At 40.4% G+C, this 16,766-nt stretch overlaps 1 protein-coding gene across 3 annotated transcripts in view; it reads left to right on the top strand.

Annotated features, from left to right (window-relative positions):
• Window positions 1-16,766, top strand: part of LOC133469427 (ankyrin repeat and fibronectin type-III domain-containing protein 1) — a 136,107-nt gene that overhangs the window by 13,653 nt on the left and 105,688 nt on the right. For 2 of the 3 annotated variants that reach the window (XM_061756476.1, XM_061756473.1), the window contains exons 1-3: window positions 1,607-1,938; window positions 11,573-11,754; window positions 12,958-13,187. In XM_061756476.1, coding sequence (XP_061612460.1) covers window positions 1,820-1,938; window positions 11,573-11,754; window positions 12,958-13,187 — 531 coding nt within the window. In that variant the 5' untranslated portion in view covers window positions 1,607-1,819. Of the gene's footprint in view, window positions 1-1,606; window positions 1,939-11,572; window positions 11,755-12,957; window positions 13,188-16,766 lie in introns of those variants that run through there. The other variant, XM_061756475.1, reaches the window with a different exon arrangement.

Raw genomic sequence — 16,766 nt, 5'->3', positions numbered from 1 at the left:
GAACTCCTGCAGAAACCTATAATACTGCCACCTTAGATTTGTTTTTAAAACAAACCGATGGGTCAGGTCATTTGTAGATGAGGTTGAAGTGTTCAGTATGTAAAATTGTGAAAAATAATGCCAAAAAGTCATATGAACAGAAGGTAATTGCATCCTCAGGAAGCTTGAATATGTACTGTACTTATATTTGACACTTTGCATGGACTTTATAATCCCCCTTTTCTCGATTTAAGCATGTCAATTAGATATTTCCAAAGCTGCCCTGCTGCTGTAAGAAGAAAGTTGGACAGGGAGAGCTAAGAAAAAAAAGAGAAAAAACACTGAAGGAGATAGATTTAGAACATTGTGAAGGATAACAATGAGACTTGTCCCTGACTGAAAGTGACGCAGGCACACCAAGTAGCTGTTCATTAAGAGCCCTCCTCCCCCATATCCTGCCTTTTATACTGTATTATATTACTCATGATCATAGTCCTAGTCTGTACATACCTGTAGAAATAGGCATTCATTTAGACATACATACTGTATATTTATTTACCGTAGCATACCATATATCGTTACTGTTGGGCAGAATCCTCACATCTCCAAAATCACTACTTTTCAGGCAATCAAAAAAAAAAAATGTTGTTTTACTTGAGTTACCCAAAACCACATTGTTCAAGCTGGTATAATATCTTGTATTGCTTTTATATACTGTTGCACACTGACAAAACGCCATCACCACAAAATGTTTTGAAGAATTGTTCACTATCTACCAAAGTGACACTTGTGATGTGAGTTTTCAGTTGAATTCACCGTCACCACATAGCAAAAAATCGTCCAAATGACGGCTCGTATGTAGAAAAACTCGTATGTCGGGTCACGCCTATCTCAAAGCACCACTGTAGTTTCTTGGCACCAAAATGCCACAAGATGGAATTCAAGTTGCTTTGACCTGAGCACGAAAACAGAATAGGTGAGTTTTACAGTGAATAATGGAAGATAGGTTAGGAGGGTAGGGGGGAGTAACCTAAAATCTCTCAACTCCACATCTGATATTTGGGGGGTGATGTATTGCGGTCATGCAGTTGTTGCTCACGGAGGGAGAGAACAAGCAAGACTGCACAACTGGGTAGGGGGAAGAAGTCTTGAGGGAGCAGGTTCACCTCAGGCGCTGTGCAAAATCTATGCACACGGAGCATAGTGTGCGACAGCGTGAAGACGTTGTCGATTGGTTGAGGCTGTGTGTGCTCATCAAGAGTGCAGTGTGAAAGAATCTGGGCATGAGAGACAGGGGAAAAAAACACAAGAGGGAGAGAGGTGACGAGAGGGGAAAAAGAAGAGGGTGGGATGGGGCTTGCGTACAAGCATCCCAGCAGCTCTGCTTTATTCTGCCACACACAAGAGGACCACTGCTGATCCAGCCCCTCCCTCCTTTCTTTCTCTGTCTGGATTCTTCTCCCTTCGTCGCTCTCGTTCTCCTCCTCAGGGGGGCACTGCTCCTGCCATGTCGATTGGTAGACACTTACAAACGTTACTATTTTAAGAGACTGTGCGCAGTAGCAAATGAGAGTGAGCGAGAGAGAGAGACAATGCGGAGGTTTGGTCTTTTTTTTTTTTTTTTTTTCTTCATTTTTGTGTACATCGAGTGCTTTGCATAAGAAGCTGATGGCACAAGGGGAGACTCAAACTCGAGGCTGATGCCGAGCTGTGCCACCGCATCCGGGTCCGACTGAGTCGAGATACCAAGTCCACAGGTTGGTGAAGCATCTTCGCATACAAGGACAAGAAAGCGCTCCATAAAAAGCATTACGCGAGACCAAGGGCTCGGAAAGGTACCATGGCGACTTTCGGGAAACTCACAGAATACTTTAATCGGCGTAAGTCTCGAGAGGAGCTGCGGGTCTGCAGGAGCTCACGGCGGAGTGGCAGCTACTGCTGTACGGTGGCAGAGGCCAGGTAACCTGCCAACATGTCAACTTGCATGCATTGACAATCTCCGTCTGTCCATCCATCCATCCATCTATCTATCCATTCATCCAGTAAGACCGGATCTGTGATTCGAACCCCGAACCTCAGTACTGTGAGGCAGATGTGCTAAGCACTCTTTCACCGTGCTGCCTCATGCTTTCTATTGACTTCAAAATCCTCAGCCGGTAATGAGACAATTAATGTTTTTTTTATTGACACAACAGTCTTTGCTTACCTACATCAAATCCAAATTTAGAGTTAAACAAGTTTAAAAGTGAATACAAGTCAAACTAAAATTATGGAAAGGTTCTGTATGAGGGAAAGAACTAGGGCTGCAACTATCTATTATTTTAATAATCGCTTAATCTTAATTGACAACTCTAAATTGCCCGTAGGTGTGCATCTGAGTGCGAATGGTTATTTGTTTGTATGTGCCCTGCGATTGGCTGGCAACCAGTTCAGGGTGTACCCCGCCTCCTGCCCGATGATAGCTGGGATAGGCTCCAGTGAGGAGAAGCGGCTCAGAAAATGCATGGATGGATGGATTAATCTGTCAGTTATTTTTTTCAATTAATCGATGAATCGGATTAACAAAACTTTTTTTTAAACAATTTTTCCATCCCTTTATTCAAAGAAAGGAGATCATTTGAAATTGACAGTGCAGAACATGCACAAACATAAATTGATTATGAATCAGTTACGGGTTTGGTCTGTTATGTCAAAAAATAGGCAAAAATGTGATTGTTTACCAAAGTAAACATTTTTTGTAAATGACTTATTTTGATTAAACACAAAGATAATCAGTTGTCTTTCATGAATATTTACAGTTGAGAGGCTGAAATTCCAAGGATTTGGACAATTTTAAGTCAAACAATGTCTCTAAACAATTAATAGATTATCAAAATAGAAGTCAATTAATTTGATAATTGATTAATGTCGATTAATAGCATTTTTAAATAGAACAAAATTGATACACAATGTTGCATTTTTGCTTTCTTTGGTAAACAGCCATCAAATATTGATATTGGGAGCTTTTACGGTACAGCATGAAATATCGATTTTGGGGCTGTATTATTTATCTTTACAGTTTAGTATCAATATGCAGTAGTAATAACATTCCATGCGGTTATGTATCGTATTGTTATCCTTTCGTATCGACGTCACGTAGGTTTCTGGTGCTTTGTCTTTTCTCCTGAAAAAAGAAAGATGTAACACATAGACATATAAGGATTATATTTCCTCATATTATGAGGAAAGTATACTTTGAAATTGATGTTAGCAGACTCTTTCTATTCTCATTAACTTCCTGGGTTGCATATGATCTATTGTTTTTATGTTTTTTTTCCAATTTACAGGGTGTCCCAGAAAATGGACTCATTACTCCTAAAATGTGCCCATGACACGTATTTTTAATTTGGACTGTTTACTTTTCTGCTAGTAAATTATTCATGCTCTACAATTGCCAACGTTGTTATTTTCTTTAATGTAACTCGTGTGTCTATGTGGATAAAAACATAAATCATAAACGGAATATGAGTAATGGCCATTTAAAGAGTGAGTAAATTCTTTTGGGACACCCCATTAGTTATCGTATAATTGCTGTGTCATACTATTACAGATATTGATATTGATATTGTATCGCAAATCATGATTGTGATGGGATTCTCACTCCTTATAGATATTGTGATTTATCAAAGGGTTTCGTCCAATGTGGTGATTGTCGCCTAGTTGTTGTTGTTTTTTTCGTCATCTTTGGCAAACTATTCCGCGTCATATCACATGACTTTGTGATTGCCACAGCTCTCTAAAGGGGGAAAAGGTTTATCAGCTATACAGTTGTTTGTACACGTGTGTTCATGTGTGAGAACAAGCTTTGTGTTACATTAGTGTGGAGCTGCGCTGGATGTGTGCTGTCATCCATGCTGCTGGCTAGTATGGATTCTTCCCACTGATGCTCAGTGGAAGGATGGGTGTTTTTTTTTTTTCTTTTTACATTTTGATAAAAGTAGAAGAAGGAGGAAGGAGAGGCCTTTCCGAGCACTTTCGCTTGAAGACGCACTGTCACACACGCTGACGGTATTTTCGCTACACTGTTGGCTTCAGCATTGAAATAAGCCTCAACTTTGTCTTGTCATCACTGCCTCCTGTTGCTTCAGGTGAAATTAGTGGCAACAAGGCAGCATGGATATACAGTTGCAAGAAAAAGTATGTAGCCTTTGGAAATACCTGCATTTGTAAATAAATTGGTAGCGTAAAATAGGATCTGATATTCATCTAATTCACGACAATGATCAGAAACAGTTTTGTTAAATGAATACCACACAATTATGTTGACGTTTTTATTGAACACATTATGTAAACATCACAGTGCAGGGTGGGAAAAGTGTGTGAACATTTTGATTTAATACGTGGTTGAGCCTCCTTTTGGTCACAGGAACCTCAACCAAACATTTTCTGTAGTTGCGAAAGGAGGAATTTTGGACCATTCCGCTTTACAAAACTGTTTCAGTTCAGCAATACCCTTGCGATGCCTTGCTGTGAACTGTGAATTGCTCTCTTGATGTCTTACCACAGCATCTCAATCGGGGTCAGGACTGTGAATGGGCCACTCCAGGAGCCGTATTTTCTCCTTTCAAATACATTCAGTTGTTGATTTACTTCTGTTCTTTGGGCCGTTGTTGTATTGCATCAGCAATCTTCTTATATACTTCAGTTGGGAGACGGATGGTCTTAAGTTCTCCTGAGAAATATGTTGAGAAACTTGCAAATTCATGATTTTCATCAATGATGAGTAATATGTCCTGGCAATGTAGGAGCTAGTGGACAGTCGAGGATTCTTCTTCCTCACTGAGCATTCTTTGCTGTACTCACTCGTCTTTTTACAGGACAGCCATTCCTAGTGATAATATTTTGAGAAACAATTTAAGTTTTACTGTTTGACTCTAATTTGAATGCATTTTTTGACCAGATGGTCTATGGCAATATCTCACTTAAACATTCCCAAAAAGGCAAAACTCAATTTCTCGAGAACCCATCGTCCGATTTTCAAATTCTTGCTTCGTTGTACTTAGGTTGAAGTGGATGTTCCAACCAGACTCCACATTCTGACAGACGATCATTTTTGGCAAATCTTGTTGCGTTGATTCGTTAACCAACACTTTGAATCTCACCACAATGATTGGACTCAAGATATGCTCACTCCTGACTCTGATTAGTCATATAGTACACGTATATAGTTTTACTCTGCACTGTTAACATGGCGTGTCCAATAGACGGTTTGCCTGTTGTTGTGACTAAGATGACATAATCTGAAATTAGTTGTATCTTTATATTTCTGATACAGATAATGTGTAGAGTTTAAAAGTGTACCTTTTGAAGTGACCAATAAGTGTTTGTTTATCCCAAAATGCCTCAATTTTTTGATTATTAGAAAATCAAAACGAGCATGCCTTCCCCTCAAGCATACAAACTCGTGTGTTTAAAGAGATACTGAACAAATGTAGATTTCACAAATATTGAAGTCTCCTTTCGTTCACACACAGTGCAAGTTTTGAACGTGGGTGGACATCTTAACAAACACTGCATCTCTCTCATGCATGTGTCTGTCCCTCCCACTCACTGTCTGTGTCTCGTACGTCCGTCCGCCTCTTTCTTAGCTTGGCCCTCTGACGTTGCCTCCTATTATTTTTAACTTGAATTATTGTCTTTCTGTCGCTGCGTCTCCAATTCTATGCTGCGCCTTTGACAGGCATCACCGAGCAGCCATTAGGAGTGGAGGGTGTAGCGGTCTCGTTGCTCGTCTGTTTGAAGAGGCATTCTGATGTGAATGAGGAATGGAGAGTTTTTATTAGAACACCTTCAGGGTTATTTTGGGTATCCAAACAACACAGTTTTATGGAAAAAAAGAGGTCCACTATCTAATTTATACCTTAAAAAAAGAAATACTTGTGGCCTCAGCAGAATAAAAGCACTTAGTGCACCCTGTTTGGAACACAGCCATAATAAATGGGGACATGTTGTTCAGTGCATAATGAATCATAAGAGATGTTTAATCAAAAGGGCCGAGCGTGCACATTTGCTCCTGCATGTCCGCTCAGCTGCTCAAAGTAGCTTTTTAACTATCAATTTGGAAACCGCCAAAAAGGAAATGATCCATTTTGTAACGCTCACATGAAGACATGATGTTTATTTAGTGGTGGAAAATGGAAGACTGCCCATTAATCACAGAAGTCTTGTCTGAATCAAAGATTTGCACTTCCTTTACCAATTAGACGTGTTTTCACAAATATTTGGTCTGGAATGGTGGATAGTACATTTGAAGCAGGTCTATTTTTAGAGTAACATCAATGTCAGTCTACCAACGTAACCTTGAGCAGCTCACTCCATGAAAAGGGTAAATCTTGCCTTAACACACAGACAAAAAGAGCAACATGCAGTGTCATTTCCAGCCAGAAATAAATGAAAATTCACTCAGTTGGGCCAGAGTATGAATATCCATCCATCCATTTTCTGAGCTGCTTATCCTCACAAGGGTCGTGGGAGTGCTGGAGCCAATCCCAGCTATCATCGGGCAGGAGGCGGGGTACACCCTGAACTGGTCGCCAGCCAATCGCAGGGCACATATAAACAAACAACCATTCACACTCACATTCACACCTACGGGCAATTTAGAGAGAGGCAGACGCTCTAACGAGTCGTCCACCGTGCCGCAGTATGAATATCTTTGGGCTTAAACAGATGCTATATTCAGCACCATGGACAGTTATTATGAGTCCTTGAGCTTGATTGTTAAAGAAAAGAAGCCTCGGTACTGCATGCCACAGTGTACTGATGATACACACTGATTCAATAGATTTGTCTGTTCACTGAATGGGTAATAGCTTAAAAGGGAGGATTTGTTACTGGGCCGTAATTGGTTGAGTTAGATTCCGTTTCCAGGTCTTAAAACTTGCGCTCGCACTTAAACCTCTTCATGCGGAAATGTGAGCGAAAGCACATTGGAGCCCACAGTGAGAAAGGCGATTGAAGCAAAGTCTTTTAAAGCCTCTTCACTGTCAGCCAAGTGCCAAGCGAGATAGAGAGAAGAAAACCACAAAATAGGCTAGAGGGCGAATGTTCAAAAGCTGATCGTTCCCTGGCATCTCCAGTAGACACATCATCCTGTTCCACCGCTCATTTTACAGTATCACACTGCAAAACTAAAAAAGCAAGGAAAAAGTAATGAAATGAGAAATATACAGTGGTCCCTTGAGATAGGAGTGACCCGACTTGCTAGTTTTTCGAGACGATAACTGTCAAATTGAACTTAAAACAAAGAGAATTACAAATTGTGTATTGAAAACAACCACACAGCATTGCCTTCCAATAGCTTAATGTTAACTCACAATGCGAAATGGCAAATAAAAACGGGTTAAATGACATTGATAGTCGCGGTGTTATGGCCCTTTAAACAATAGATATTTGAACACAAATGGTGCATCAATACATGAAGACAGACAGTAGAAAAATACTCATGTATGTTTTCTTTATCCATTTTTTTCTCCATCCATCCATTTTCTGAGCCGCTTATCCTCACAAGGGTCGCGGGCGTGCTGGAGCCTATCCCAGCTGTCATCGGGCAGGAGGCGGGGTACACCCTGAACTGGTTGCCAGCCAATCGCAGGGCACATACAAACAAACAACCATTCGCACTCACATTCACACCTACGGGCAATTCAGAGTCTTCAATTAACCTATACTGCATGTTTTTGGGATGTGGGAAGAAACCGGAGTGCCCGGAGAAAACCCACGCAGGCACGGGCAGAACATGCAAACTCCACACAGGCGGGGCCGGGTATTGAACCCCGGTCCTCAGAACTGTGAGGCAGACGCTCTAACCAGTCGGTCACCGTGCCGCCTATTTTCTTTATCCTCAGTGAAAATTGACTCACGTAACTGCTGTTTACTGAGTCACTTCAAGTATGCGTGAGTGTTCCTAAGTCTGCATGTCTGTGTGATGGTTCCCTCGGTGGCCAAGTTCACACTCCAAAAGCAGTCACAATGAATTAATCATGTTGCAAAAACTGTTCAATTATTTACATTCTAATTATGTTATTACTAAATGCTTTATAAAGTAAATATTTGTTTCCTTCTGAAGAGAAACATTTTTGTTGAGCTTTTTTGGGGGGAGGCTGAAACGGACTAATGGCATTTCCATTCATTTTAGTGGGGAAAGATGATTTCAAACTAGTGTTTTGAGTCATGAGTGTGTGTGTTCACGGAACAAATTAAACTCGTATCTCAAAGCAGCACTGTAATAGTTAATTGAAACAAACTGATCTGCCAATAGAATGGAAAACATTTGACTCTGCAAGATTTCTTAAAACATAGCTACCCTAAAATAACCCCCACCAATTTCCTAGTGTATTTCAAAATCTACACTTATCGAATTATGGTCATTCTTATTTCAAGCTAAAATTACTCAAACATCCGCAAAACTGCTTCAATAACCTTCAATAAGGAAGCGAAACGTGTGGTAACTCTGCGTAATAAGAGAATTGTGAAAATGGAAGCTGAGTTTGGACGAAGATGGAAGCTGAGTTTGGACACTAATATTATCAGGACAAAGTAAATGTTAATTGCTGTATAAGGTTTTATAATTAAAGATTTAAGTAAATACTTGTACTTTTGTAATCTTTGTCTCAAATATGGAAGGTATATATACTGTTTACATATTTTAAACATTCTGGTACCCACATACACATCCACGAAAATTCCTTGGTGGGGGTGGGGGTGGGGGGGCAAATCCGACTTCGCGGTTGTTCACCTTTCGCGCGGGGTTCTGGTCCACATTAACCGTGAAAAACGAGGGAATCTTTGTTAGAGTTAGTTTTTCCAGTGCATCACTTTCAATTACGGTGTCAGACGCATTTGAACCTAACAGAATTAGGTTTCCTAAAATGGCTGCCTAAATGATACTGAATTTAGCAATTTAAAATGTGTTACACTTTATGCTCTCAACTTGAGAACTTTCTTTAACCCCCTCATTCACTCCCCCGCCACCCTTGTTTCCTTTCCTTGTCCCTTGTTTTGTCGCTTAGCAACAGATTTGTTGCATGAGTGAGAACCCAAATTGTCTGCGGCCGGGGCTATCATGATGTGCCGTTTGGGGTGTTTACAACAACATGGCTGTATAGTGTGTGTGTGTGTGTGTGTGTGTGTGTGTGTGTGCGCGCGCACGTCTGCTGTTTACCTGGAGGCTCCCGTGTTGTTTCATCGTTTGCACGCTGTGTGTACGCCTCAGGAAAATGCTACCTCACACAAAATGTGGTTCTTACAAAGGGTTCCCTGGACTCCCAGGGGTCCGTGAGCCGTAGCTTGGGGATGCGCAAAATCATTTGTTGTGTCAGTTTAAACTGTGCATACATGCATATGGGGATTAGAGAGTCACTCGTATCTCAAGGCACCACTGTATTAAAACATTTTTGTAGTTATCTTAATATAACTATTTCTTTCTAGAAAATATTCAACTTTTTAAATTCCTCCGCCATTTAGGGGTGCACATGACATTTATAGATTAGGAAGGGATCCTTTCATACAAGAAGTTTAAGAGAACCCCTGAGCTAAATAGGGAGACATCTGCCTGTTTCCGTTACTGTCCTATTATTAGCACATCTTCCTACGTCGAAGAAAGCAAAAAATACAACATCATCACTTTCCCGAGTTCTCAGTGTTCATTTATGGATGCTCTCATGTCCCAGTTCTAATATTCAACACACACCTATTCTATCTGAGAGCAGTTGACTTGCTGACAGTAGGCACATGTCAGTACTTAGCCGTGGATGTGCTTACGAGGTGATGACTGCAAAATGCAGCCTGAGCCAAACGTCCAAGAGAATTAAAAGTCTGCTGAATGGATGATGGATGAAATATTCCACTCAGTTTCCTGGCAGGGTATCTGGGAGGTTACCCGAGAGTACTCGGCTACTCTTGGAGACTCATTAAAACTAGCGATTCGTTGTTGACTAATAACCTCTCAAGGCACAATCAAGCATTTAATTCTCTAATTCATTTAATTCTCTGTTCTTGCTCTTCAAATGCTATGTAATTATCTGGTCTTTTGTCAGATAACTTTGATATCCTTTGTGAAATATGCTCTGTGTATGGGGTCTGGTTCTAAGTAGGAATGGGAATAGAGTAATCCCCTGCATATTCAAAATTCAGCGTTTTTTTTTTTTTTCCCTGTGGAACCTATCCCCAGCTATGCTAAAAAAATTCAATGATTTGCATTTTTTTGTTGTCTTTCTGAAACAACCTAACATGCCACAAGATGGCGCCAAAGCCCTGTCGGAATAGGAAAGAAGTGCAGTAACTCAAGGATGTATGTTGAACTTGTATGTCGAGAAGGAGCTACGTTTAGCCTGGGTTGTTAGCAGAACTCACAGAAAGTCTTTGCCCCACGTGTGCATTAACACGCACATTTCAGGTGCATGAAAGACAATTTGAGTTATGACCGTGGTTGCAGAACAATTTCAAGTCATATCTCAAGGCACCACTGTATTTATACAGTATACCATAGCACTCCTAATATAATGTATATACAGCTATTCAGTTGCTGCCTTGTACTTGTGACGTGTAATGACAAAGTTGATTCTCATTTAATCTTTATCCAGGCAGCACCCAGCAAGTGGTTATAGTGTTTATTTCGGAAGACTGATAACCAATCAATCAACAAAGAACGATCAAAACATGGCCTCCCGCTTTGCGTGCTTGGCAGAGGTAATAAACCCCGTGGTATGTACAGGCAATCTTACAAACAGAAAGCGACAAATCCCTACTGTTCCTGGAAGAACGCAGCTTGTCTATAATTGATCCATTCTCAGTCAAAGTTGTCGCCGCATTTGTTTCAATAGGAAAACATGAATTGAGATACTAGTGTTTTGAGTAACCAGCGTCGTCACGGAACAAATTCCTTTATTACTTTTACTAAATTACCTTATGACTACAATGAAGTTGCCCAGGGAGTTGAATTCCATCCATATTATGTGGACTACAAAGGCAGTGCTGAAGCCTGTGAGGAAGGAATGCAACAAGTAGTAAATGGGACAGGACAGAGGTAGTATTATATTCTAAAAACCACAGATTAGCTATTTTACATGCATGCCACGTCCTGTCATTCATATTGAGATTATTCGACTGCATTGTGGCGTGAAAAGCACTTCGCAGTGCTGTGCTTGTGCCTATTGATTGGCTTCCGACTGGGGAGTATGTGGCATCATCCACTATAAAAGAAAACCAATTTCTGCTGCTTGTTTTCCTAAATGGCCTCCGACTTGATTATGCTGAGGTGGAAGTAATTTCACGATTGATCTGTACAACTGCTCTCTTGTTGCTCCTTAACAGTAAGCGTGCTATGTATGTGTGGGTGTGTTTGTGAACATGTGTACAACTGCTTGGTTATCATCCTTTTGGAAAGACAACCACTCACTCCTTGATACATAAATGCACACTTAGCTTCAGGTGCATGAGCTGAAATAAGCACTATTACCCACACCAAATTCCATACATTTAATTTCTTGCAGGATCACGGACGATTCATTGATTAGAATCTAAACAACAATCTGACCGCTCTTTTCTCAATCAGGTCGATAGAAAGGAAGTTGCAAAGACCCATCCTGGCCAAGTCTCGCACCCTACCCAGCATCCCTCAGTCGCCGCGGGTGTCCAGGGTGCATCACTCTGATCTCATCGGAGGAAGTCCTCCTCGCAGAAAGAACCCACCGCCCACTGCCAGCAACCCAAAAGCCTGCACACTGCCACCTGCAGGTGAGCGCAATGAGTTCAATCAACAAGCTAGTACAGTGTTCCATGCTGTATCATTGTTCATTGTTCAGGATACCCTAGATTTTGTAAGCAAATGTTTTATTCACAGCGGATAGGGACTGACCCCTGCCACGAATAGAGGAAATCTGTGAAAAATTGTCACACAAAAAAACAGGCCATTCTTTATTTTTATTATTTTATCGTCTTTATAACTATAATTACTTATCCTCTACCAGCTGAAGAACATATCCAGAATGACAGGTTGTACGGTCCAAGCAGACCAGGAGAAACAAATCCATGCTTTTATCTCCAGGAGACTTGACTATTGTAATGGTCTTCTGACTGGACTCCTCCAAAAGTATTCAAAGCATAGAACAGCTTCAGTTTGTTCAGAACGCTGCAGCTCTATTTCTGACCAGAACAAATTTGACATTATGTATGAAATGTGGTACATAATTTCTTTTTTTGCCTTGCCTTACTGTGACACTACGTTGGTTCGGAAATGTGCACCTGGAGAGGAGCACCGCATCAATTTCATCTTGCTGTCTTGTTTCAGATTACTGAGCTTGGCAGCTCTGTGTGTTATTATTTAGCCCAAGTACTTGTATTTTATAGTGCAGACCCATCAGTGTGCTTGTTTCCCCCCTGCCCCGTTCCTGCTGCTCTGTTGCTAATATAAAAATCGAGAGACTTAACGTGCCCACTTGTTGCCTAGCAACGGCTGTCATTGACCATAATACTGCTGCGCCTCTGTCTACCCCTCTTGCTCATTATCTTTCTGTTAGTGCTCAAAGTTTTTTTTTGTCAATGCCAACACTGGCAGACACTTGGTAAAACTAACGTATGGGGACATGACAAGTAATATGCAATTACAATTTGTAATGCATTATTAATAATGCATTAATAGTAATGCATAACACAAGCCACCACTGTATTGATTCAGGAAACTCTAAACATTGTTAAGAGGGGCTTAAATTACTTTTTTTTTCCACTATTTGCGGCAGGGCTTGGTCCCTACTCCCCATGAATAGCAGGGAATTACTGCATTGTTAATCTTTAATGACTAAATATTTTCTGGAGCGGTTCAGCGTGAGCCAGAAAAAGAGCCCCTTGAATTTTGTTGCACATCCAGTTAAATGTGGCAACATTGATAGAGAGGCCATTTCTCACAGTGAATAATGCATGAATATCCTTTTATTTTCCCAGGCGAACTGTGGCGCTTGGAGGATGACTTGGAGGTTGAAGACGAGCCAGAGCGAGGGGAAGCCAGACCTCGCTCCCAGTCGCCCTTTTCTCACTTCCGGGCACGCGCCGCATACCTCCGTAAAAGCATCTCCGCCGATAACCACCTGGACATGAACTGCGACTACAGCTCAGGGACTGCAGTGGAGGACAAGCCCGCCCGCAGCAGTAAGGCGAAGCTGAAACGGAAATTTGTGAGTTTGAGAACTCCTGTTCACATTTTTACGAGATTTAACGGCTTTGTGAACTTTTAATTCCACATAGTGCCTACTTTCAATAGATAGGTAGCTAAATTAAAATGAAATACAAGCATAGAGATGGAATAGTAACATTCTGTTCTTTTGATGTGAAACATAAATATCATACTGAATAACCACTTGATGGCAGAAGGCCCTCCAAAGCAAACATTACACACGGTTGTCACTTATAGATTTATACAGTAAACCCGAGTGCTGCCACGATTAGCGAAAAAAAGTAATTGATGCCCCGTTAAACTGTTTAGAATTGCCTATATTAGTATTTTAAACTGTAAATATTCCACAGACAATGGTACCAAAACAGTTTAATTTGATTTTGAACGCATTTAACAACAATACCCTTAAAATAATTGGCTTACAGAAAATTTTATTTCGATAATGCAAATGTACGTGGTGAAGACTCTGTGTAACAACCCAGGCTAAACTTTAGCCCCTCCCCGAGATACAAAGAACTTTCCCATTCGACATGTATCACGCCTTTAACAATATTTTCTTGACACCAATTATTACTTTTCTGTTAGCTAAGGCTTTGGTACCATCTTGTTGCATCTTATAGTGTCATAGAGAGACCGGGGGGGGAAAAAAGCATGAATCGTTGCAGGGAGGAGGCTACTTTATAAATACCGTGATGCTTCGAGAGCTGAGTTCAATTCGTTCCGTGCCCACGTTCACCTCAAAACACTCTTATCTCAACCTATGTTTCCCTATTGAAATGAATGGAAGTGGGAATTTATCCTTCCCATTCATCCTCATTACATAAATCATGTTAGGTATATAAAACCTCAGACTAACATAAAAACCTCTTTGAAATGGGTGACTTTTCACACATGACATCAACTTTTAAACCACAACCCCAAAACCTGAGGGATAGCATTAACCCGATGTAACACTTGCTAGTGCACAATTGATTTCACATTTGTCACTCTTTATCATCTGGTGATAGTTCCGCTGAGAAAAGTGCTGACGACATGTATGCTGCTTTAAATTGAATCATTAAGCGGGAAGTCAGCACCATTAAATCTTTCATCAAGCGAATTGTCTGCCGCAAAAACAACTAGGGTATTGTTGACATGGCCTATGCACAAACAGTTTAACTCAGAGAATGTCTTTGTTCCCTCATTGAGTCACGGTTGACCTCGTAGTCTGTGTTTCTATAACTGTGCAAGTTGTTTGTCTGGCTTAAATTTTATGACTTTGGGCTGCTTTTCATCAGGCCTTTGGCTGTAATGACTTAGACAAGCGCAACATACTTGAACTACACTATTGGCATTAAAGATTGAAGACCTTTCTTTTGTGTCTTGGTCACCGGATCAGGTAACTGAAGACCCCATTAGCAGGCTTAGCTTTGTAATTGGTTCTCCAGTGTCACAGATGCAACTGGACGCTAGCGTGGGCTGGCTATGCTCATGTGGGAGAACTGAGTTATACATGCAACGTGTTTATGGACCCAAGATATTTCTGTGGAAATTGATTACCGCTACGGGAAGAAATCTTCACTTGCAAGTTGTTGAAAGCGGTTACTAATACAGAATTCATTTTGTAGATTGATACTAGGCTTCACATTGCTGGTAGGGGAGTACAATTTAAAGACAGACTCCACAGCGGAAAAAGAATTGAAAGAGCTCATCAGCCAACCAGATTTTATTAGTTCAATGCCATGGCGGTTGTTCTGGATCTTAGGAGCTGCAGTTGTTTTGGGGTGAGACTCACACAGTTTGTATTCCATTTTTTCTTCAGTATTGATTCCTCTATTATCTCATGCGATCTTCCCAAGCCCTCCTTGTAGCAATAGTAATGCTCACTTTTGATCAAGTAGATATTCATTTAATAATACAGCAGAACTGCCAAAGTAAAAAAATGCTTGGTGACTTGCAACTTAAGGTAATAGGGACTGAGCCCTGCTGCCAATGGCAAAAAATCCACAAGTAATTGACAACTCCCTCCCCCAAATATTCCTAATTACATTTCATAGTTTACGATGTAAATAAACAAACAATGATCCTGTAAAAGTTTAATATAATTGAACTCTTCTTGCACTATTTCCCTTAAAAATTAAATTTTGGGAATTTTTCACAGAATAGCTGGGGATAGGTTCCACAGAAAAAGACCCAAATAGGTGAAAAACACAAAGCCTTTACCAAGTATACAGGCAATATTTAAAGTAACATTTTAGCATTCCCAACTTCCCACATATGTATACAGAAGTACATTTGTCTTTTACTGGATCTTATTAGGTTGTGCAGATAACCTGTGAGCATATACGATTGGTAGATTGTATATACATTGCTTTAGTTCCAGATAGATTATCAGCCCCTCTTGAGATAGAGGCTTCATGAGTCTGTCTTCACCCTGATAATGCAACGCCCTCCATTTGAATTGATCTCTTCCACATTTTGTTCCATGGTCTGATTTATGAAATAATTCAGTCATGGAGTCTATCTCTCCACTCCGTCATTCATCCCTTTCCCTTTTTTTAAAATATATATATATATATATACTCAATTTGTTATTACTACAAGGGGAGTACTTAGAGAGCAGTTCATCGCCGTCCATCACTTTTACACCTTTTGGCATGTTCCCTCGTTGAAAATGGAAGTGACGAGAGTAACTGCAGTTGAGAACAGCTGGCAGTCATAAGCAGCGGGAATGCTGCAGTGAGCTGAAACTCAGACATGGTGAATCAACAATGAGGACTAATGCAGTGGCACATAATTAAGTAAAAACATAGAATTGTGTACTGGTGTGCAGTTAATTGGAAAATGGAGGGGACTAGAGTCAGTTAATTACCCATCTATTTTTCTCGGCAAGTACTGAGGCGATAGATTGTTAAAAATGAAAGTAAACTTAATGAATATTTAATAAACCTGCTTTCTTTCTAATAGTCTATAGAGGGTGACTCTCCCGCTTACAAAAACAACCGAATTTTGTCCACAATTTGTTTTGGAACAATTGTATACCGTAACTCTATTGGTCATGCCCCTTTGCTCCACTGATATGAAGGACAATTGTTGCAATCCTTTATGCTCTCAACAAGTTTGGTGTTTAAGTTGATTTTAACTCGTTGTGTCACTTAACCAGGAAAGAAGACAAGACATTGGCATAAGTCGATATGGTTTTAATTATAGTATTCTTCTCATTTTGATAAAATGTTCCAAGTTCTTAAAATGTTTAAACCAAGTACCACCTTAACAAAATACTTGGCTCTCAAAGTAAAACCATCATGACCAACATTGAATAATAGAAATGTGGCAAGCCCAAGGCTAAGGACTTATTCCTAAAAAGTACATTTAATATTATTGCAATCTACCGTAACAGTTTGAAAAACAATCCTAAACATTATTTAATACCACTACAACCATGATATTCAATAATCTTTTAGCATTGTTGACCCTGAGTCAGACACTGACGCTGCACTGTTAGTACCTTTGCTGTCAAATTAACAGGAAAACATCTGTCACTTTCTCCTTCCTGTGAGCAGTTAATCGAGAGCAGGGATCTGTGGTGACATGCAAATGT

This window comes from Phyllopteryx taeniolatus, chromosome 19, assembly GCF_024500385.1.
Source record: "Phyllopteryx taeniolatus isolate TA_2022b chromosome 19, UOR_Ptae_1.2, whole genome shotgun sequence".
Lineage (NCBI taxonomy): Eukaryota > Metazoa > Chordata > Actinopteri > Syngnathiformes > Syngnathidae > Phyllopteryx > Phyllopteryx taeniolatus.
Note: the sequence above shows the minus strand (reverse complement) of the source record. Positions and strands in the feature narration are given on the sequence as shown.